Source organism: Danio rerio, chromosome 4 (assembly GCF_049306965.1).
Source record: "Danio rerio strain Tuebingen ecotype United States chromosome 4, GRCz12tu, whole genome shotgun sequence".
Taxonomy (NCBI): domain Eukaryota; kingdom Metazoa; phylum Chordata; class Actinopteri; order Cypriniformes; family Danionidae; genus Danio; species Danio rerio.
In genome coordinates, this window is record NC_133179.1 from 29,671,938 (window position 1) to 29,697,526 (window position 25,589).

Below are 25,589 nucleotides of genomic sequence, written 5' to 3' on the forward strand. Positions count from 1 at the left end.
AAAAAAAAAGCTGTATTTAGAGGAGTGACAGGTCAGAGACGAGTCGACTGGCTGTCGGAGAGCGAAACGTGTTTGTAGATCATCAAATAGGCAGGAAATATGTCCGCGGTTTAATTACTCTGCTAGACATCTCTATAGTGAAAACATCCGAGAAGCATTAATCCAACAAAACATTTGTTTTTAAGTTGTTTTTTCTGTCTCTGCAACACAGAAAGCCTTTCTACCGCCCTTACGTTTCACGCAACTAGACAAGGTCGACTGTGATTGGCTACTTTTCATGTCAGTCAAATCACGCTTCAGAATCAATTTTTAAACTTCGGGAAATGATTTATAACACCTTATGACACAATGCACTAAAATAAACATTCTAAGCACAGCGTTGTGATCGTACGCTTCACAAAACAGCCAATGCTGATCACATCGATGTTATATTACGCATTAAAGGATTAAAAGTGTTCATTGTTTCTTTCATTATTCAGCGGTCCCTCCGCGTACCACTAGGAGGAAGCCCGCGTACCACAGTTTGAGAACCACTGATCTAAAGCAATTTACATTTTCCAGGAAATTAATGTAATTAACAGGAGTTAAAAGAAAAGCTTTGCATTCAAGTTTTGCTTTTCAAAAAAAAAAAAAAAAAAAAAAAGAATGTAAGCAGATTATACCATGAAAAACAAGCCATCATTTGAAGCAACATATTTTTGCTTCCTGCTGTTTTGAACAGCCTATAATGCCTAAAGATACTGTCTAATTATGGAGCTCAGTAGGCTTTGGAACAGAGTGATGCTGTTTGATTGAAAGTAGCTCGCCAAACCATATTTGGCTGATCTCAGCCTGTGGAGTCGTGTATAGTTCTACACGCCTGCTGTTTTTAGGATGATGTTAGTAACATAATGTGTTTAGCAGAGAGAGGCTTGCAATATAACCGTCAAAGACCCCTGGAATGTCAACTATTGTTCTGTATTTCCTCTATCCCCCATCACGTTAACTGCTTTTGTTTATTAGCATTTACAAAAGTTAACAATAATGAGAACAATTAGAAGCCTTGCAATCAAATTTGTGCCTGCATTGTTACTTGATATAATAATAATAATAATATTAAAAAAAAAACTGTTTGTGGGAGAACTTTTAGATAAATGAATGAAGTGAATAGTTTTTAAATGATTATATGATAATTTTGTTAGTTATTAGCAGATTCTCATTCAATTTTCTCAATTCTCTTTACTACCCAAGTTTACTTTTGTAAGCAAAACCCTACCATTTACATTAGAAATCCATGCAATCAGAAATGTGTGGATGTTAAATGATTTTTTCCCTTCAAGTGTTGCACACATTCAAATTGCCCCAAACTGGTTTGCCTCAAGTCATGGGTTTTCATCTTATTGAGAAGTTGGCTAAAAATATGAAATCTCAAATGGTAGTTAAATGTGTTATTAGAACTGCTGAGTAACCTTGTAACCAACAATTAAAGAATCATTTCATTTTTTTCTTTCTTTTTGAAAATAGGCACAGTTTACAAGTGACTTAGAGTTAAACAGTTAAGTTTTGCCATCTTTTTAATCCATTCCAGATCTGGCAGAAGCACGTTTAGCTTGGTTAAAAAAATCACAAATCATTGAATTAGATTAGATCATTAGCATCAGTTCTGTTGCTCAACCAGAATAGATTCAGAAATGTTAAAACAACGGTTTTACTCTTGTTGACTTGTAAAATAAGGGGTAGAATTCCGGGAGTTTTCCGGGAGACAGACCAAAACGGGAGATGGGTCTGAAATACAGGAGACTCCCGGGAAAAAAACAGGAGTGTTGGCAGGTATGGGGTAATCAGGGGCAATGAGGAACTGATGTGTGTGTCAGGTGCATGATAGTATTTGTGGTCCAGTTCAGTGGTGGATGTGTAGTTCTCTAGTGATCTGCAAACAGTACAGTCATGTTGATGTAATGTTGATTTTTATTCAAAATTGGTGTTTGCATCTCATGCGATAGAAAAAAACATGCATTAACACCAATGACCAAGGTCAGTAGCTATGTGTCCATCCAAAAATGCGAATTAACTTTAAATGCAAAACTGGAATGAAATAAAAATAAGCGAACAAAGCTGCGTTTCAATCCAACAAGACAAAGCTAACAAAACTGACTTTTCCTGATTATCTGGCGCCAAAAAGCACCAGTAAAAAGGGAATTTGCAGCGGTAGGAGAAGCTGCATGAATCTTTTCTTTATTTAATAAATCACTTGTGCCTCTGAAGGTAATCCTGACATGCAGTGAAAGCACAGTGGAGGCATGAGTCACGGAGCACAAACATTCTTGATTCTAGAGGTCATAATAATATGATAACACTTATTGAAATGGTTAAGCCAATTTAGAATGACCAAAACAATGTGGTCAGCCTGCTGGCTTGACCGTTTGCACATATTTTAATCATCAAATGATCTCTTACAACAAAATCGCTTGACATATTTTTTATGCGCATCTTTTCTCATCAAAAAAAAAGTTTATCCTTCTCAGTTATGCGCATATGTTTTCATGAGCATTTTTCAAAATGTATGCACATCTTGTTATTTTCATCAAGCGTTTTTATGCGCATATCTAAGAAAAAGTGGATGGATACGTAGCTATTGATTCAAAATGCCATTATTTTTCCAGCTGATATTAACATACATTTCCAGAAGCCGAGACACATTGTTGTTTTTAGTTGGTTTTATAGTTCATTTATGCATTGGTTTTTATGTGTTCACACTCATTTTCTCATTGTCTACATCATATTTGAGCTTACTATTGAATAAACAAAAGCATTTTACAAACTGTATACAAGAAATCCCTTAGTACGATAGAGCAAGGTGTGAATGTCAGGTTTTGATGCATTTTCTCTTAATATCTCCGGATGCAGTCTTGCTTTAAATTTGTAATGGCCTGTTTCCACTGAGTGGTACGGTAAGGTAAGGTACGGTTCAGTATGCTTTTATGGCCGTTTCCACTGTCAAAGGGTACCAAAAAGCGAAACGTACTGTACCACTTTTTGGGTACCCTTTGCAAAGGGTAAAGCCTAGCACGACCAAACGGTGGATCTAGACGCGCAGCTGAATGCTATTGTTTTACAGAGATATGTCACTTGCTTGTGGAGAAGCATAAGAATGTAAACAAAGGAATCGCCATTTTTAAAAACACAGCTAAGACATTACACCTTTATAATATATACATATAATTATAAGCCATGGTCGACCTGAGCTCAAACAAACCTTGTTGTCATCTTGATGAACAGCCACCAAGCCAAGAAGAACAAAATCTGCTGTGTCCTGTTGTTGTTTTACGAGGCCGTCTAAAAATGCGAGTGGTTTCACTTTTTCCAGAGAGCTCACCGCGTGTCTATATTGGAAATGACGAACTTCGTGAGCTGATGATAATAACTTGCACATGATTTTTAAATGGCTTCTGACATCCAATCCTTTCAGAAATTTCAGAGAGTAAAGCGCAAAAAAACAAAGGAAAAGCCGGAAAAAGCAAAGGAGCAAATGATTCTTTTAGCAACCTACAACATGAACAAACTACCATGTTTAACTATTATTATCACCTATTATGAACCATTATGAACTCGGGAATGACGGAATTACTTTCTAACAAGAGGTTACATGTGCTGGTAAAGATTAAAGATGCAAATGAGAAGTTTGCTCGGACTGTGGGCTATATTTCGTGTTGTTTTTGAACCCAAATAAGGACTAAATGTATGCTGTGTGTAGTTTTTCTGGGATTGGTAACAAATCTGAGACTGTAAGGGTCTGTATGCATTTATATATGTTGCATTTATTTATTGAATTCATATAATTGCAGGCGTTGCAGTAGGCTATTTTGCCCTATCATTGATCTCTAGTTATAATCAAATTCCGTTTACAAAAAGGTATTTATGTATTTAAAAGTATTTATGTGTATAAAGCATCAGTTTTGTGAGAAGTGCTTCTCATATGATATGTGAACGACTTTAACAGCTTTACTTTGACATTTCCTTGAGCGAGTATGACTTCGTCTGAAACTTTCTGTCATACACTACGCTCACGATCATTGATATCCATTTGGCAGTGGAAACCCAAGCCTGATAAAGGTTACCCATACTGTATCATTCAGTTGAAATGGGCCATAAATAAATATATATTATAGATGTGTAGAGGAGAAAAAGGTTGAAATAACACACCTTTGTAGAAGAGTTTTTCTTAATTAAATTAAGTTAGTTCACTAACATTTTTGGTTGTTGTTGAGTGTGCCTACAGAATCATCGTGCTTAATCTAAATGAATAAATGCATTCCAAGCAGAGCTCTCCACTCTATATGGTGAACTTGTATTCATATCTCAATGTATAATGAGGAAAAATAAAATATGTCAGATTTTTCCAGCCCTATTCTCATATTGTCCCCACACTTGTACTGCACTAACCAAAACTCATAATGAATAATAACAAAAACATTGACCTTAAGGAATTTTAAACCAGTGTTTGTTTGTTTTTGTCTTTCGACTATTATTCTGGAGATTTGGTCAATGCATTCTAAAACATGGGCAGGAAACCAAGAATACATGCAACAGGCATCCAATTGTCCCTTATAAACCCTATAACTCTACTGCATCACCTTTGCATTCCAGCTTTTTTTCCTCATGAAATATTCATTCGTTATACAATAACTCCCTAATGTGAGTATCATCAAACTTTTATCAGGCTGTTGTTTCCATGTTACGATGCTGTTAAATTTATGGCATCTGGGCATGTGAATGATTTCATTAGACTGTATAAAAATGGAGAAAAAAAAAAACACTTATTATGTCTCAAATGAATGTGTCATGGAGTTTTAATGAAGATAAACCATTGCCCTGGCTTTATCAGAGTATTAAGTAAAGTTTCTGAAGCCATACTTTAATTCTAATCCACATAACTCTCTGATCTTTTTAAATAAGGTCAAACCTCATTAACTTCCTCTCCCAGGGGTTTGCTGAAAAGCCAGCATTATGTAACGTAACACAAGATAGACTCATTTGGGCGCAGGCTGTCAGAATGCAAAAAAAAAAAAAAAAAAAAAAACTTATTTGCTTAGAGATATTTTGCATGTAGACAGAGATGATGGAAACTGACATTTACATGGTGTGCTATTGCAATGCAAACAAACTGAAGCAGTCGGATTAATCAGAACATCCCGAAAGTTCAAAAAATTAAGTTTTTCTAAAGCATTTAATTAAAAACGCAGCAATATTAAAAAGATAAATGAATAAATATCCCTAACAGAACTCTCTTAAATTAATATTATATATATATATATATATATATATATATATATATATATATATATATATATATATATATATATATATATATATATATATATATATATATATATATATATATAAAATATAATGCTTTACAATAATATATTTGTGCGTACATGTTAGATGAGTCAGTAGTGAAGTAAAAACTGGAACAAAAAAAGTTCAAAAATTTGTAGATCCAAAAAGATATGTTAATATCTAAAATTAAACTATTATATATTATTTTATTAAATCTGAAAATGTTATTTATTTAGTCGAATATATTAAATAAAATTGTAATAAACAGGAAAATTCATTCATTCATTCATTTTCTTGTCGGCTTAGTCCCTTTATTAATCCGGGGTTGCCACAGCGGAATGAACCGCCAACTTATCCAGCATGTGTTTTATGCAGCGGATTCCTTTCCATTTAACCCAGCAATAAGAAAGTTTGTAATCATTATTTCTATTTATTTATTAAATTTATTATTATTATTTTTTTTTTGCAATAACTCATTTGATTTTAAATGTTTTATCTTAAGATGTCAGCTGACCAAACTGTTATTTTGATGGTTATAACTGTTTAATAGAACTGTTTTGTTTAATTGGACCAAAAATGATTAGCTATATTTGTTAAAAAAATGATTTAAATATTTATCGGTGTACTTAATTATGCTGAGCAGTGATCATTGAGCTGTTTGTGAGGCAGCAAGCTTGGCCCCCCTAATATTAAAATAAGACTTATTATGACTTCAGAAGATTTTTTTTTATACATTATACATTGAAACACTAGTAGCTGTTTAGATATATATTTTTAAATCATCCTACAGGATTTCAAAAGAATGTTTTATTTTGCGGATGAAATTTGACCACCAATTGACCTTAATATCCTTGAAAGTCTTTTGGATGTGTTCGAGTGGACTTTAGAGAGTTGTTTGCCTCTTAATCTTCCACTTCAGCATGACCATTCTGGTTTAGGTCAATTGTTGCTCAATTATTGGTTTGGAAAAAAGCTTTTTTTTTTTTCAAAGTTTGACCCTGATAGATTTTAACATCATCTTTGGTCCATTCTGTATGGTTTTTGAGATGGAACAGTATAAAAACTTTAAATCATGATTATAGTGACTGAATTTCTCACAAAATGTGTAGCTTTGCATAGTTTTGTGACAAACAACATGAGCATGAATTACTGCATTTCGAGTTTGTTTAATTATTTTTTTGTTGTAACATGTACATTGGTATTTTTTGTTTGTGTGTTTAGTGACAGCTCATCCAAAAATGAAATGTCTGTCATCATTTACTCACCGTTTATTTGTTCCAAACCTGTTTGAATTTCTTTCTTCGGTTGAACACAAAGGAAGATATTTTGAAGAAAGCTGAAAACCGAAACCATTGACTTTCATTATATTTGTTGTTTTTAAATCATTGGTAACAGGCTTCCAGCTTCCTTTAAAATTTATTCCTTTGTGTTTAAAACAAGAAAGAAATTATTTCATTTAAGATTTAATTTTAACGTCAGCTCAGTATTCTCGATAGTGTGCGGCACACACTTAAAATGAAGGGAATACAAAATCTTTAGCTGCATACATGTACACATGTACACATATTAAATGTCTATATAGACATTCATTTACATTGCAGTCTTTTGACATTTGCAAATCGCAGTGTTACAGGATTCACCATGAGTTTTCAATATCGTGATAATCAATTACAGTCATGACTATTTGAAACCATTAAAAGTAACCTGCAGAAAATTTATCGAAGTTTACCTTGTAAAACACTAGAGAATTGTTGAAGAAATAAAGAGCTATACACACTGCAACCTCAACCTAAAATGAGGTTCCAAATCTTTACTAGTGTCTTTTTTCTATTGAAAGCAAAAGAAGATATTTTGAAGAATGTTGGACACCGACGTCCAAGAATGTCATTGACATCCATAAGAGGAAAAAAGATGCTACGATAAATAGCAAATAAAAAGCACAGTGCTAGACGAATCAAACAAACTAAAATAACATACAAATATTAAAATAAAAATATAAATATTTTGCAATACTGATCAAAAAGTAGAATACAAAAAATATTATATGTTATAATATATATTATTATATATTATTTACATTCACACACACACACACACACACACACACACACATATATATATATATATATATATATATATATATATATATATATATATATATATATATATATATATATATATATATTATATATTGTATATTATATATTATTTTATAATTTTACTTCCATCACTTCTATGTATATATGTGTGTGTGTGTGTGTGTATATATATATTTATATGTAGTGTATGATGTGTATGTTATATCTATGACTTCCCTGTGGACGGCAAAGTAAGAATTTCATTGTACAGAGAAAAGCGTTTGCTTACTGTGCACATGACAATGAACAAATTGGATTTAAAAAAAAAAAAAAAACAGTTCCACTTCTACATATTCCACTCAAGAGTCTTCAGGTCTTCTGTCAAATCTGTCAGGTTTTAAAAGAGACAGGGTTGCCACAACAAAAGTAGCCCAATGGCCATAGGCCTCAAACCCAAGTCCTTTAGGGCTGCAGCTCTAAACCATTTAGTTCCAGTCCTAATCATATACAGCAGATGCAACTAATCAAGGTATTCAAGACTACCAGTGTCCAGTAGTCTTGAACAAGTTGATTAGTTGGATCAGCTGTGTTTGATAGTTGGAACAAAACTATGCAGAGCTGCGGCTCGGATTTGAATTTGAAAGCTATGCCAATAGCCAATCAAAACAAGCCCAATCTTTAAACTCAAAAATATGCCATTCCCATGTTAAAACATAAATATTTGAAGTCATAGAATGCATTATGCAGTTATTTTAAATAACATTATATTGGTAATGGTAAACATTCAGTTTTCATAAATAAAACCCTCTTACCTTAAGATTGATAGCTGATGAACCAAACCCTTCAGTTGGTTGTGATGATGTTTTTTTTTTTTTTTTTTTAAGAACTGTTTGAACATCTTTTACATCACTTTGTGCAGTAAACTTAGTTTCATAAAAAAATCATTTTCATTTGTAATTACAAATATTAAAGTAAAGCAAAAATCCCAGAGTCCTGCCAACTGTTACTGTGGAAGTAAAAACAGACATGGCTGCAGGCATACACACAGGTCTCTCAGGGCTCCTGACCTGCACCTCTTGTGTGTTCTTACTTTGTTTAATCATCCTAGTAGTTTTCTATCATTGGTAGAATATAAATTTGTTAGGGCTGTGCAATATAAATAACTCTAAAGATGCTGTTGACTTGAAATGTTCGCCAGATGTTGATAACAACTAAGGAAATAAATATATAAAAATAAAACAAATCTAAGTAGTCACTAAGTTATGTGAACACATGAAGAAAGGGAGATGTAAAAAGGCAGTGAAAGCCCAGACAGTAGCTGAAATCTCTCAGCAGTTCTTCAGCAACCCTTCGCTCTTCGCCACTGTGAATAAATATCGACTGCTTCAGTCTAAAATCTACATTATCAGAATGATAATGAAGGGTGGACATTTCAGCAAGACAATGATCCAAAGCATGGCCAAAGAAACTCCCAAATGCTTTCAGAGAAAGAAAATCAAGCTGTAAAATAACTTAATCACCTGACTTAAATCCTTGGTTACATATTACATAAATGCTAATGCTGTTTTTTTTTCAGACTGAAACATGAAATGATGCCTTTTGAGAAATCTTGAAAGTACAGTGTTTACATTTAGCATTTATCTATATTTAGTTAGGTTCTGTGTTGTAATCATTAATTTTTGTTTTAATCATTAATATTTACTGTAGATTTCTGCATTCCTAATCAAACAGTTTGCCCCAAAGTTCTAAATAAAGGGAGAAATACGATCACAAATTCAATAAGTACATTTCTTTAATGTAAAAAAGTGTAAAAATGCATGTAACCAATATACATACACACACACATACATATATATATATATATATATATATATATATATATATATATATATATATATATATATATATATATATATATATATATATATATATTATTTATATATATATATATATATATATATATTATTTATATTTTATTTATATATATATATATATATATATATATATATATATATAAATAAATAAATATATATATATATATATATATATATATATATATATATATATATATATATAGATATATATATATTTTTTTTTTTTTTTTATTAATATTTTTTGCATGAATTTAATTTACTTTTAATATACATTGAATGTACCATTTCATGATATACAATAGGGAAAATAAGTATTGAACACATCACCATTTTCCTCAGAAAACATTTTTTTTAAAGGTGGTGTTGACTACCAAAGAAATTCATATATGCAAAGAAAACAAATCTAATGTAAATAAATATTTTTTAAGACTTTCTATTTTTATGTTTGTAGTTTGGGGTTTTTACCAAAATCTGGGGTCTGTTCTTCGTACCTCGCTTAAATGATCTAAGATGATTTTGCCGATCCTGGATCTCTTAATCTTGATAACTGATCTCTGGCTAATTTGGTTCTTCAAACAAGTATGCGAGTCAGATTAAAATGTCTGGATGAACTGATCTGAGATCGCAGCGTGTTTTGTGAAGGACAGATCTATCGATCCTCGAAATCATGATCAGCAATGCAACGATTGGCTGACAGCACAGCAACGTAATGACATCATCTGATTAATATTCAATTATCCATGTGAGCAAAATTACATAAAATTAACTGTAAACGGTTTGTTAAATATGACACGCAATAACTTTTCACATATGTTGTGAACTGCAGGCTTTACACTTTCATGTGTCAAGAGTATTGATCATGTATTTCAATGCATATCAATGTATTTAGTTCTCCATTTAGAAGATATTTTCTTTATTACAGTAGCCGTTTTTTTAATCGCTGTTTGAAATTGTAGCATTTTGATATTGGTAAAGGCGTCTGCAACTTTTGTGAATGTGAAGCATAATCACTGGCATATTAACTGTCAAAACATGTTCATGACTGCAATAATGTATTATTGCTTTTTTTTTAAGTCACATATTCTGCATTTCTATTATCATACACAAATTGTACTAAAGCGATCTAAAAAGTTCATATCAATAAATTTTCTCTTTGTGCTTTCATTTCAAGGGTGCAGATTGCATAAGTTTTGTTAATATAACTTTATTTATTTTATTAATAACTATAACTTTATATATATAGTTTTTTTTTTGTTTTTTTTTTTACTATTTTCCCAAGTGTATATAACTACTACTGTAAGAAATTATCATAATTCGGTACTTTCTCTATTATCTTTGCTTGAACTGACCCGATCTAATCCTGTTTATATGAATTGAACCTGCTTCCGATCAGGTTTGAGCTAGCAGAACTGTTGCTATGACAATAACTCTCGGATCAGCTTTGAAGAACGAAACGATCCTGGATCGTGTCAAATCGTTAATATCCAAATCCAGCTAACTGAGTAATCCACGTACGAAGAACGGACCCCTGGTTCAATTCCATGTCAACAGCTCCTTTAAAAATATTGTTCTCAGAAAAAAAAAACGTGTTTAGTACTGAATTTCCCCGCTCTATATATTTTGTTATTTGGGTATGGGATGCGATATATTGTGATATGAGATTTTTGTCATATATCGCCAGGCCATACCATTTAGTTGAGTAGATATGTAAACACCACAATTTCAGGTAAATATATTATATGCAATATGTCCAAAAAAAAAAAAGAAAACAGATCAAAAGTAGCCCAATTCCACTGGAAAACCAACAGGCAACAGGGGTTGTTATGTCTCACATGTTTTGTGACCCTATACTCTATTTTCTATACACAGGTAGTCATTGTGTCCCAGTGTGTGAGATTATAGCTGTTCAGGAAAAGGAAGATGACTCCCCATGTAAAGACACTGGGAAATGGCAGAAAGTTCCCCAGAGCCCGACAGACTCCTGCCAGCACGCTTTCACAGGTACAATCAGACTGTAATCTGTTTATCTGCCCCCCTGATAGCTGCAGAATGCATAGCTTTACTGTGTTATCAGACGGATTTCAATCATACAGTTGACCTTTACCCTAGTTTATATAATAATGCGGCTTCTCTCGTTGGTGTTTCTCTGCAGTGTACTATGTGGAGAGGACGAGACAGCACTGCTGGCGGTGCAGCAACGTGACTTTCCAATGCTCCGAACATTCCCTATGCCTGCTCTGGATACAAACCATTAAGGAACAGCTAGCATTATTGAGTGCGTCCTTAATTCATGGTTTATGCAGGGTTCTTAAAATGTCGTAAATCTCAAAATCCAAATTTTAGGCCTTTAAAAAGTCTTAACTTTACTGAAATATTGTGTTGTAGTTCTCAAATATTTTAAACAGGTCTTAATTTTCCTATGTTTATTTATTGCTGCTCAGTCTGGCCAAAACCCATACAATTACCAACAATCCATGTTAATAAATTTTAAACTTTACATTTAAAAAGGCAATTCTAACTTTGTCATAATTGTTTAATTATTTTCCTTACAATTACATTTGTTTAAAAGTTCTCCATGTATTTACTGCTGAGGACACCGACCTAGGCAGAATGTTGTGCATAGATTTAGTTTATTACAGTTTTTAATACGTAAAACATTTGTTCATTTTTTTATTTATTTATTTTTTAATTTTAGAGAAAGTTTATGTTGGAAAAAAAAGTGTATGGATACAAGTAGAGCTTGCTTGTTTTTACACAATATTTAAACTATTTTGCAAAGAAATAATTTTTTTTATTGCTTATGTATTATTGTATTAATAAATGTATTAATTTGATATTATTATTATTATTATTATTATTATTATTATTATTATTATTATTATTATTATTATTATTATTATTATTTTGATAGGGCAAATATAAATATTTTCCATCTGGGCCATTTAAAAAATTCCTTAGCCTTTAGCCCTTTATGAGTCTACAATTTTAATCATAATGGTCTTAAAAATGATTTAATTTGACTCATCATATTTAACTTTCCCAAACACATTACTACACGCATAACTTCTTAATTTGTAAAAAAAAATAAAATAAAAAATAAAAATACTGAAATAATTGTCTAAAGTGATATGAAAAAAAGGAGAAAAATAAATTGGGATTCTTTCTCCAAAGAGTCTAAATAATTTTTCAAAAGTTCAGAAACAATTCTGTATCCAAATTAGATCAAATTAGTGCAGGCTGTCACTGCATGTGTAAGCTAGAAGCAGAAAAAAATATTAAGCATTGACAGATCCGCGTACTTATGCTGCTAAATTTGCTTAATTTGTACAAAGATGGACAAACTTAACAAAATAGTAGTAGTTAACATTTAGGCCCTGTTTACACTAGTGCGTTTTAGTTTGAAAACGCATAAGTTTTGCTACGGTTACGCCATCCGTCCACACTACGCCGGAGTTCTCGAGCGCCGAAAACGGAGCGTTTCGAAAACGCTGGAGAGGCCGTTTTCATTCTGAAACGCAGCTGCCCCGTCTCAGTGTGGATGGGGAAAGACGGAGACATCTGAAAACGGAGGCGGGGCTGCAGACATTCGCCTTGATATAAGGAACTGCCTATTTTTATTTTAATATTAACAACTAAACAGACAGCAGAAATGTTGAGGCGTCGTGCTGCATGAGCGTCATCTTCACTGTGTGCATATTTATAACAAAACGGAGCCGATAACAACTGCCTCCTTTCAATTTCAGTGAAAATACGAAACACAGCCTCTCTTTTGCTGAATATCAGTTTTAATAATCGATAATGGCCATTATAAAAGTATAACATACAATAAGTTTATACATTATAGGAAATAAAGGCAAGCGATCAGTCAATATACAGAATGTAGGCTACGTGCTTACATTAATCATTAACTTATCTTTGCGCTCAGCCAAAACACGTTACCTGAGAACAAGTAATAGATTCCAATGACCAAAGTCAGGGAATATGTTGTGACAATACAGAAACTTTCTGTACTGCCCCTATTTTGTGTTTACTTCCTTTGTCACTGCCTTTTATAATGAGTTCAACCCCATTGGATGCTACAACCAATTACAATGATGGGAAATTATATAAAAGGGTTTTTTTCTTTCTTCTGAGAGAGAGAGTTCTGACCTCCAGTGTGGGAGTGGTGTTTGCGTCACCAAGTTGCGTTGCGGGTGTGGCTCTGCCTGGGTCTGAGGAAGCTGAGGAAGAGATGCGGCGATGCTCAAGTTTTCACTGACTTGTCCTTTATAGCCACCGTAACACCAAGTTTCCTGGTAATTGCTGACGAGTGTCAGTCTTACGTTACCTTCGTGTTGAAAAATTACCGGTGCGATGTGTTAGGACACCTCCGAAAACGGCTGCCTGTTCATCATTTCTGTCCGGTCTGCCAAGTCACCTGCCAGCCAGTGAACTGCTTACGTGTAACCTCCTGACGTCACCACTGCAAGCCTCTTGGGTCAGTTTCACTCATACACTTACATACATACATTCTCCACCCAACCTCCCTTTATTTTCATTTAATTAGTTATTTGAGAAATTTGAAAAGTTTTGTTTATTTATTTCTTGGTGTATTTGTTGTTGTTTTTTGAGAGGAATCTTGTTTTGGGTTACTTAAAATGATTGTAGGATTTTGACTATATAAATATTTATTTTTGGTATTGTTGTTACTTGTAGTTGTATTTGCCATTTAAATTAATTCATTAAATCTTTCTAAGTGGAATTCGATTTTCTTGTTCTTATTTCGTATGGTTCTATGTTACTGTATGTAACGGAGGGTCTTGTATAAGTTTTGTTTTCGCTATCCTGGGTAATTCATTATAGTTAGATTTATTTGTGGCAAGGTTTAAAACTTGTCTGGCACCCGAAATCATGTATAAAATTTGTTAATATATGTATGTTATATATATTATAATTTATTTATTTTTTTTGCTCGAGGGTGACTGCGTTAGAGGGAGATATTACCAGACGCACCGCCTCAACAGCGCCTTCCGTGGTTCAGTGGTAGAAATCTCGCCTGCCATGCGGGAGACCCGGGTTCGAATCTAACCTAAGAGTTATTAATTATTATTATTTTTTTTTGTGTGTGTGACCACCGTTACAGAAATGGCACCCGAACAGGGACATGAACACTTTAAGGGACATGAACACTTTAAGGGACTTGAATAATTGAAACTTTCATTGATTGACTTGAATAACTGAAAATTTCTTTGACTGACTGACTGACCTGAATTACTGGACAGGGTTTTGTTTGTGAATGTTTAATAGTTTAAAATTGTTTTTTTCTTGCTGAATGTGAGAACTATTGACAAAAATCATCAAATAACAGAAATTGTGTAAAAAAAAAAAAAAAACTTCACATGTATGTGGTTTTTGGTATAATGATTTGAGTTTATTGTGAAAATTTGCTTGAGCAACCTGTGTAAGCTGAATTTATTTTTTGTATCAAAGTGTGTGGGAACTTGAACTAGAAAATGTGATCGTCATCTGTCTGGTATTTTTGTACATGCATTTGAAAGGTTTCACTTACATTGATAGTATGGACATGATGTAATTGATTGCAGAGAACAGTTTCTTTGTGAGTATTTTTTGTTTTATTGGGTTTTTTATTTATTTATTTATTTTTTTCCTGCTGTCCCAAACACACACAAATCCTAATCACACCCACAACCAACACAAGTCATGGCCCAGTTCTTTTCCCATTCAACGTCAACATATGTTGATATTGATGCACCTGATGCCCCAACAATTTCCACGCCAGTGTGGTCACCTCCAGTGCAAACTCAAACACTTTCTGGACTTCCACCTCATGACCAAATTATGCATAATATTTCACCGGTCCATAGTTTCCCAAGCCATGCAACTCCAGTACAGACACTTCCTACTGCTCTGGGAGGCCATATTCTAATGCAACCTCTTTCTTTGTCCCAGGAACATGTTAGCATGCAACTGTGCACGTCTGCAGATGTTTCATCACCTTCTACAATGGAACAGCATGATCTGCCTGGGAACCTTCCAACCCCTAGGAGAGAAATTCAGCAGGTCAGTTCTTATGTGCAAGGTAATTTGGACAATCTGATGGTAACAATGAAAAAACAAGAGAAATGTTTGCATGAACTTACTCAAAAGCTGAAAACTTCATCATCCCAGCATGTGAATCAAATCACCACCCTTACAGCCAAAATAGAGTCCAATAAGCAAGAGATTGTCACCATACTCACTGGAGCTAAGCAACAAGAGGCTGCAGATGCTGACCAGTTGGTCAAAGCTGTACAATTGATGCTTGCAACTGAGTTTCAGAAATTTGAATCAACCCTTACCTCAGCAGTTGTTGACAAAGTGGAAAAACTCCGGAGAGATGTCCACCATGATCTAAAATCAATCCAGCAAACCCTCCAGGGAAGTTTGGATCAGCTTACTACAAATCTTCAGCAATGTGAAGAAAAAATTAGTAAATGTCAGACCTGTGTTACACAGTTGAAAAAGGATTTACAAGTGCACAATGTGAAAGATGTTGAACCTCAAACAGAAACAAAAGCTGCTCCAGTTACAAGTACACTCTCCACTGAGACTGTTTCAACTTTACCAAATACCATGGTCAAAAGTGATCACCTTAAATTAACTTTTCCCACCTTTGGACGACATACAGATGATACTGACCCTTTATTGTACCTAACAAAATGTCAAGATTTCCTGGCACCTCATCCTTTGACAGATGCAGATCTTTTGGCTACCTTTCGCACTGTCTTATATGGCACAGCTCGGGACTGGTGGGAAGTGAGTCGCTCCAATATTGCGACTTGGAAGGAATTTGAGTCTGCATTTCTTTCTGCATTCCTGTCTGAAGACTACGAAGATGAGCTTGCTGAGCGTGTTCGTACTAGAGTTCAAGGAGACAGAGAGTCAATTCGAGATTTTGCATTTACTTATCGAGCACTTTGTAAAAGGTGGAAATCCACTCTAACAGAGACTGAAATTGTAAAAATGATCCTAAAAAATATCAAACCATACCTTGCCAGCCAACTGCGCAGTAGAGTGAACACCGTGGAGGATCTAGTTAAATTGGGATATCTATTGGAACGAGACTATGAAGAACAAAGACGGTATGAAAGTCGAATGGCTCACAAACAAGCAAGTTCACAAAAATCTTTCTCCAATCGACCTGTTGAGAAACAGCCTATTCAGTGTTGGAGGTGCAGTGGTCCACATCCACCAGGAAATTGCCCAATGTATTTAACTCCACCTTCCCAGCAATCTTCCACGCAACATCACCCAAACCATGGAAAGAGTTTTCATGCTGCAAAGTCAGGAGGTCGACCTACGAACATCATTGTAGCAGCCTCAGAAACACCCCAATCAACAAAAGAAGTTCCAAATGTTTTCCTTCCATCTACAACTATGTCATCTCTGGCCATTCCACAACAATTAGTTGTCCCAATTAGTATTGGATCATGGTTTGGAAAAGCCATACTGGACACTGGAGCAAGCTACACGCTAATACATGAAAGTCTAATGCAGAATTTTGATACCTCTGCCCAGCTACAAAACTGGTCGAGTGGACCTCTTTACTTGGCTAATGGAAAAGCGGAGATACCCTTAGGATGGTTAAACATCACTATTCAAATACATGGTAAATCCTTTGTAGTACCTGCTGTTGTCCTCCCATCTCAAGCTCTTGCATATGCCATCATCTTGGGTTTGGACTTCATATTCTTTAGTGGTCTGAAAATTCATGTTAGTGAACACAAGTATTCTTTTACGTCTGATCCTACTGAAGAACACCCATTTCAACCTGGATATGCAAGTGAACCTCTAGTTAAAATGACACCCATGACAGAAAAAAAGACGCTCAGAAAGAACAAACTCAATCTCACCTTGTTAAGTGCTGTCCCTCCACCTCAAACCTCATTGGGTATGCTACAAACTGATCATGTCGATGATGCAACACAGATCTGGAATGCTGTAAGTGAAGCACAGCTTCCCAAAGAAGAAAAGCAACAGTTACTACAGATCCTGCAGAATAACCCCAGGGTATGTACTCAAAGAACTGGGAAAACCAAGTTACTTCAACACCGTATCTACACCACCAGTCAGGTACCTATCAAACAAAAGCCATATCGTTTGTCTCCTGTAAAACAACAGGTGATGGAGGAGCAATTGGAACAAATGTTGAGAGACGGTATTGTAGAACCATCACATTCTTCTTGGGCTTCACCGGTGGTGTTGGTTCCTAAGAAAAATGGCAAGTTAAGATTCTGTGTGGACTACCGCAAAGTAAATGCAATAACGGAAAATGATGCTTACCCTCTTCCAAACATCACAGAGATACTAGAATCTCTCTCTGGATCAACAATTTTTTTCTACCATCGATTTAAACAGTGGGTATTGGCAAGTGATGATGGATCCTGACAGCAAAGCAAAGACTGCTTTTATTGTGTCTGATGGGCTATATCAATTTAATGTTATGCCTTTTGGATTAAAAAATGCACCTGCTACATTCCAGAGGTTAATGGAGACCGTACTAGGGGAACTAAGACGAAAGATATGCCTTGTCTACATTGATGACATAATTGTGTATTCTCCCTCAGTGACCCAACACTTCTGTGATCTGCAAACCATCCTCCACAGGCTAGAAGCTGCTGGACTGACCATCAACCTGGAAAAATGCAAGTTTTTCCTACCAGAGATCACGTTTCTAGGGCATGTGGTAAATGCTAAAGGTATCACGGCAGATCCGAGCAAAGTTGAGGCCATTCTCTCTTTTCCTACACCCAACAATCTGAAGGAAGTTCAGCGATTCCTGGGACTAGCCGGCTGGTACCACCGGTTTGTGCAAAACTTTTCAAAAATTGCTGAGCCCCTCAATGCCCTGAAGAAAAAAGGACAGGTGTTTAAATGGACAGCACAGTGTCAACAATCATTTGACCAGTTAAGATCATGCCTTACCTCACCTCCCATTCTTGGCCACCCTGACCTCAAAATACCTTTCATTGTATACACTGATGCCAGCGATACAGGACTGGGTGCTATTCTCACTCAAAGAAAGGATCTAGGTAGTGAAGAGGTCATTGCCTATGCCAGTCGCACCTTAACTGGGGCTGAGATAAATTACACTGCAACAGAAAAAGAATGTTTAGCTGTTGTTTGGGCATTGGAGAAGTGGCAACATTACCTAGAGTACAAGCTCTTCACAGTAGTAACGGACCATTCTGCTCTTCAGTGGGTGATGGGATCCACAAAAACTAACAGCCGCCTTATTCGATGGGTCTTGAGACTGCAGAAATTCAACTTCATCATTGAATACCGAAAAGGGAAGTTAAATGTAGCTCCTGATGCTTTGTCCAGATCACCTCTCACTACAATTTCTCCTGTTACAGCAGTTTACACGAAGCAGCAAACAGACCAGCACACAGAGCTTCCAGTTTCTGATGTTGTCCTATGGGAGGAACAACATTCAGATGAAGAAACAACAAAACTACTACAGGCTGTAGCAGAAGAACCAAATCAATTGGAACAATATGAAGTGATAGAGGACAAGCTGTACCATAAAACTTACCTGAAGAATGACCAAGTACATTATCGTGTGTATGTTCCAAACCGTCTTCGGCCGACACTACTTCATCACTATCATTCACACCCGCTAAGTGGCCATCATGGAATATACAAAACTTATAAACGAATCCAAGCAGTTGCTTTTTGGCCAGGCTTATGGACTGATGTGAAGAGACACGTTAAAGAATGTGTGAAGTGTCAAACGATCAAGTATGATAATCAGAAACCAGCAGGAAAACTTCAATCAACCATCACCTCTCGACCTAATCAAATGCTTGGAGTTGATATTATGGGACCCCTACCTCGGAGTACACAGCAAAACGAGTATTTGTTGGTGTTTGTTGACTATTACTCTAAATGGGTTGAGTTCTTTCCCATGCGTCAGGCAAATGCTCAGAGTGTTGCTGTGATTTTTAGAAGAGAAATCTTAACCCGTTGGGGGGTTCCAGACTTCATTCTCTCTGATCGAGGAACACAGTTCATCTCATCTGTGTTTAAGAATGTATGTGAAAAGTGGGGAGTTACACAGAAGCTAACAACGGCTTATCACCCTCAGACCAATATGACAGAACGGGTGAATAGAACTGTCAAAAGTATGATTGCGTCATATGTGGATGACAACCACAGCAAATGGGATCAGTTCTTACCTGAGATGAGATTCGCAATGAATACTGCCATCCAGGAAACCACGGGAGTAACTCCAGCAGAACTGCAGATTGGAAGGAAACTGCATGGACCAATGGATAAAATACTTCATGGTCAGAATCTTATCCCCGATAATACCTCTTATGATGTAGTCTGTCACATACAACAACTGAAGTCACAAGTTCAAGAGAATTGCCGAAGGGCACAACAACGCCAACTCCGAAACTACAACAAAATGAGAAGAGAGGCTGGTTTCAAAAATAAAGACAGAGTATGGTTGCGCAATTTCCCACAGTCCAGTGCACAGCACAAGTTCAGTGCCAAGCTGGCACCAAAATGGAAAGGACCTTACCGAGTTTTAAAACAACTGGGACCTTTAAATTATCGTATAGCCTTGGAGGAAACTGGAGAAGATGTGCGCACAGTACATGTGTGTAATCTTAAAGAATGTTTCCCAACAGCTGAGGAGTTGGAAGTCCAAGAAAAAAAACGACTTCGGGAATTGTTTGAAGAAACCTCTGAAGAGGAGGAATTTTTTGGATTTTGATTGTATTTCTTTTAACAACCATGGGTTGTTTTGTCAAGGGGGGGAGAATGTGACAATACAGAAACTTTCTGTACTGCCCCTATTTTGTGTTTACTTCCTTTGTCACTGCCTTTTATAATGAGTTCAACCCCATTGGATGCTACAACCAATTACAATGATGGGAAATTATATAAAAGGGTTTTTTTCTTTCTTCTGAGAGAGAGAGTTCTGACCTCCAGTGTGGGAGTGGTGTTTGCGTCACCAAGTTGCGTTGCGGGTGTGGCTCTGCCTGGGTCTGAGGAAGCTGAGGAAGAGATGCGGCGATGCTCAAGTTTTCACTGACTTGTCCTTTATAGCCACCGTAACACCAAGTTTCCTGGTAATTGCTGACGAGTGTCAGTCTTACGTTACCTTCGTGTTGAAAAATTACCGGTGCGATGTGTTAGGACACCTCCGAAAACGGCTGCCTGTTCATCATTTCTGTCCGGTCTGCCAAGTCACCTGCCAGCCAGTGAACTGCTTACGTGTAACCTCCTGACGTCACCACTGCAAGCCTCTTGGGTCAGTTTCACTCATACACTTACATACATACATTCTCCACCCAACCTCCCTTTATTTTCATTTAATTAGTTATTTGAGAAATTTGAAAAGTTTTGTTTATTTATTTCTTGGTGTATTTGTTGTTGTTTTTTGAGAGGAATCTTGTTTTGGGTTACTTAAAATGATTGTAGGATTTTGACTATATAAATATTTATTTTTGGTATTGTTGTTACTTGTAGTTGTATTTGCCATTTAAATTAATTCATTAAATCTTTCTAAGTGGAATTCGATTTTCTTGTTCTTATTTCGTATGGTTCTATGTTACTGTATGTAACGGAGGGTCTTGTATAAGTTTTGTTTTCGCTATCCTGGGTAATTCATTATAGTTAGATTTATTTGTGGCAAGGTTTAAAACTTGTCTGGCACCCGAAATCATGTATAAAATTTGTTAATATATGTATGTTATATATATTATAATTTATTTATTTTTTTTGCTCGAGGGTGACTGCGTTAGAGGGAGATATTACCAGACGCACCGCCTCAACAGCGCCTTCCGTGGTTCAGTGGTAGAAATCTCGCCTGCCATGCGGGAGACCCGGGTTCGAATCTAACCTAAGAGTTATTAATTATTATTATTTTTTTTTGTGTGTGTGACCACCGTTACAATGTCGTTAGATAAAGACAACAAGATGAATGAAATATCACGTTTAATAAATATAGTGAGATTAGATCCAGCGGGAGATGCTTGATGAGAAGTCCGACTAGCAGAGCTCTCATCTGGGTAGATGGGCTCCAGCGATTGCCAAAGTGTGTGTGTGTGGTCACGTGATGTGCGTTTTCAGCGTTTTGGTGTGGACGGAGAGCAGTTCAGAAACGCTGGGTAAAACGCGAGTGTGGACGCGGATCGTTTTCATTCTAAAACGCCGTTTTAAAACTAAAACGCACCAGTGTAAACGGGGCCTTAGAGTGATTCAAAAAAGTGAATCAAAAGCAAGAATGGGTGTTGTTCAATAGTTTCAGAATGGCTTTGATGAAAGGTGATAATACTTCAGATGTTGACTACTGTATACCAATCATGCAGCACCTAGAAGCATAACCTTAATAGTCTGTGAATGAAATTGAAAGTTAGAGAAACTTATGAAGCATTTGTAAGAGCAACAAATATTAACTTGACTTCTGGTTGATCATTTGGAAAAGTGGCAGAAAGTACTTTTTTTTCAGATGAATCATCTATTAAACTGTATCCCAATCACCATAAATACTGCAGAAGAAATATTGGTACCCACAATGACCGAAGACTCCTACAGAAATCAGTCAAGTTTAGTGAAGGAAAAATAATGGTTTGGGGTTACATTTTAGTATGACAATATTAACAGTCTGAGATATCGAGACATTTTTGCTGCCCATTACTTACCTCCACATCAAAGTTCCTAAAAGCAAAGAAGGTCAAGGTGCTCTAGGATTGGCCAGCCCAGTCACCAGACATGAACATTATTGAGCATTGAAGATGAATCCAAAGAATCTTGATAAACTCTGCAAGAAAGTTTTCTTTGCCATTCCATTCCAACTATTAATAAGTTATTTGAGTCGTTGCAGAGATGTATGGATGCAGTCCTCCAAGCTCATAGGAGTCATGCACAATATTAAATCTTTTTTCCACTGCACCATGACTTTATATTCTATCCTGTACAATGTTTCTGTTCAGTGACAAAACTTTTGTGTAAGCAAAGTCAGACCTTACTAAGTTATTATTTGTTGTTCCTAAAACTTGGATAGGCGACAAGACTTTTGTCAGGTAGTGTAGATTCCGTTCTTAAACATAAGCATAGAAATCCTAAATCGGTTTAGAAATGGGAAATAAATTAGCTAAAGAATTGTTTTGAAATTAAATAGTGACTCTCTGAATTGTAATGGATATTGAAATTCTTAAAGATCCCTTTCTTAAGAGATATTGTTTATTTATTTTTAGTCTATATTTACCTTTTTTTCTTTAGGCAGTTACATTTCGAATCCAAAATATGAAAAAAATAAATGAATACATTTTCAAGCATCAACTGTTTAAAGCCACAGAGCCTATTTTATGCAGGGGTAGGCTAATTTTTAGCTTAGCCTACCATTACTTCATATTAAATAAACATCCAGAATATTTTAAAGTGGATTTAGTGTTAGGGAAAATGATATTAAACGTTAAGGTGAAATGCCAATTCTATAAAATGCTTTGTAGGGACTGCAACAGCACATAGTTTTGTGCTTCTCTATATTGCTGAATCATATGAAGTTTGTCAAAAGCAACTTAATGAAGTAGATTTGACAGCCTAGAAAGACTGTTGTCGAACAACAACTCACTTTTAATGCTCTGCCCGCCTCCCATTCCGCAGCCAATCGACCGAAGAGCTTGCTGGTGTACATCAACCCCTACGGAGGAAAACAACGCGGCAAGCAGATTTACGACCACAAAGTGGCCCCCATCTTTTCCCGGGCTTCCATTTCCACCGACGTGATTGGTGAGTGCCCGTCAGCTGCCTGCATTAACATTTAAATAAAAAATGAGCTTTTATGCTTGGCGAATAGATCTTGGTTGGCAAAAGGCCCCACCTGCCAACCTGTCCCATGAATATGATTTTATTTACAGCGCCATCTATCATCTGAGCTGGCCATAATGTAAACTGTGATAGTCGATAAACATAGGAATGCAAAGACATCCATTATTTATTAAGTTTGAGCGAGGAAGACCCTGGCTTTGTGTGAAAATTGGCTGAGGCTTACAGGCTGGCTCAGCAGTTGCTTGAGGGAGTTCTTTTTTACGACCACGCGAACATTTCGTAAATGGTAAAGTACATGTCTTGCTGGACAAATACCATTCAAACCAAATCATTAGAGGAGCCAAACAAGATGTTCTGCCGACGGTTTAATAAGCTCCATACATCACCTTTGGCATATATCATCAGCGTGATCCACAGGGCTCGGTCCTAGGCCCCATTCATTTTCAGCGCATCCCTCCGAGTTACGCTTTTACATCATCGCTGATGGTAAAGAACCGGTAATGAAATGTACCGGGGATTGTTTTTCACCATGAGTTCAGCTTCATCATCTGATGCAGCTGATTGATGGTCTCCATCAAGCTAGCAGAAAAATGCAATTTAACTGCCAGATGAACATAATGATGTTTCTCCCCCCTCTCTATCATCAACCTGGTAACAATGGCTTTTCCCTTTTTGTTTCTATAGTTACAGAGCATGCAAATCATGCCAGAGACCACTTGAAGGCAGAGGCTGATCTGAAGAAGTATGATGGGTAAGTGGATGTCCTGCTGTGGGATATCACGGTCACTGTGCTGCAACTCTTAATTTGCACAGCTAAGATTGCATCTTCCGCAGCAAAGCTCAGATTAACATTTGCGCATTGATTCTGTCTGCTGGAATAACAGGTGACTGTTCCTGGCATTTAAGGAAATGACGATTGAAAGTGGCTTTTAACAATGACAACATCAATGCATCTTTAAAGCTGGCGCTAAATTCACATATCTCTGTTTACTTTTGTATCTTTTTTCTGTATTTCAGAAAGGAGGTTTAAGGGATTTAGGTGATTGTCCTCAGAAATGATTTTTGTTTTATTAATGTGGATGATTTGTTATCATTAAATGAAGTTCTTCACATGTATTTGTATTTTAATATTCAGTGGAAGGTGTAGGACCAAAAAAAGTTAAAGTTAAAACAAGCCTATCATAAAGTCCGAACATTATGATAGGCTGTCCTGTCTGCCTGTTGAAATTAGTATTTGCATACATCTGCGTACCCTGTTCACCCAGAAAAGATTAAATTATTATTAGAACGATAGGCAAATGTCAACAACCTACCTAACTTTGTAAATTTTTTTCAAGTGTGATATTGTAATTACCAGGCATGTCATCTGGCAGACCGGGCAGTTTCCCGTTGGAACAACGAATTTTTTGGGCCAGGCTGATCACCATCTTATGATTTGATCAGCCCATAAACACTTAGCAGCCTTTCTGTTTTTTTTTTTTTTTTCTGCCTAAAAAATTGACAATGCTGTTTTTTTTGTTTTGTTTTTTTGGTCCATGTGACATAATCTGCAGTCCATTGGTTCTTTTCCTTATTGAAATTGGGCTGACCCAATCAAAACCTCACATTTTGGGCTCTATGTGAGTGTGCAATGTAGGTGTGTAAAAATATTTGAGAGCAATGCCTATTTCACACTTGTGCATGGAGAGCAGAAGCAGCGCGCAGATGTTTGCTTTTTGCGTCTGCAGCGCGCAGCGATTCGGCAGCTGTTGCACAGATAAATCTATCCGTGTCTATTCTATCTAGTTACCTATCTGTCTATATAACTATTTATTTTTACTTTTCATCTGCACCAAGGCCCTCAGCAACTTCCTCCCATGCTGTTTCCTTAACCTGCAAGTCTTTATTTTTCAAATGATATAGATCCTAAAGAACTGTATTCCTCTCACGCTCTGAAGAGTGTCATTCATGTATTTTAAGGTGCACTCAGTCAGAAGGCAATCACCTGTGATATCATGCCATTTTGATTTTGATCGGCAGCATGATGTAGGCCTATATAGTTACAATAATATTTCTACAATATGGTTATAATTGTATTTATACATGCTAAAACTAGTGTGCAACTGAAGCAAAACAATTTTATTATTATTTTTTTTTTACATTTAGTTTTGCAGTTCGGCCCCAAACAAATATTTGTTGCATTTTTTAATCGTTTAGGTTCATTTGATTGACTACATACCATTGTTTAATGTTTCTGGCCTAAAATGCCAGAGCTGATTTATTTATTTTTTTTATTTTTTATTTTTTTGCCCCAGTCCAGCCCTGGTATTTACTAACTTTACTATAAAGTTAAGTGAATGTTACGTAATGTAATGTAGTGATGTTTTCTAGTGCACATTCATGCGCTCAGGATGTGTGACTATGGAGAGGGATTTGCAGTATAGGACGTAGGCTTTCAATGCTATCAGGCCAATGTTAGGATTTTCTAGAATTTTCTAGAACTTTATATTTGTTA

General features: G+C 35.8%; 1 protein-coding gene and 1 long non-coding RNA gene across 5 annotated transcripts in view; one reads left to right on the forward strand and one right to left on the reverse strand.

Moving 5' to 3' along the window:
- Nucleotides 1-25,589, forward strand: part of cerk (ceramide kinase) — a 73,241-nt gene that overhangs the window by 14,971 nt on the left and 32,681 nt on the right. The window contains exons 2-5 of one of the 3 annotated variants that reach the window (XM_005168543.6): nucleotides 11,141-11,272; nucleotides 11,424-11,546; nucleotides 22,931-23,056; nucleotides 23,780-23,846. In XM_005168543.6, the coding sequence (XP_005168600.2) occupies nucleotides 11,141-11,272; nucleotides 11,424-11,546; nucleotides 22,931-23,056; nucleotides 23,780-23,846 (448 nt within the window). 3 annotated transcript variants of the gene reach the window in all.
- LOC141381639 (uncharacterized) lies at nucleotides 14,861-15,666 on the reverse strand. Of its 2 annotated transcripts, XR_012402150.1 has the most exons (3): nucleotides 15,610-15,666; nucleotides 15,412-15,460; nucleotides 15,180-15,311 (listed from the first exon to the last, which is right to left on the reverse strand). It is a non-coding gene; the product is annotated as an uncharacterized lncRNA (long non-coding RNA). The 2 variants fall into 2 exon arrangements; XR_012402149.1 differs by lacking the exon at nucleotides 15,610-15,666 and having other exon boundaries at nucleotides 14,861-15,311; nucleotides 15,412-15,496.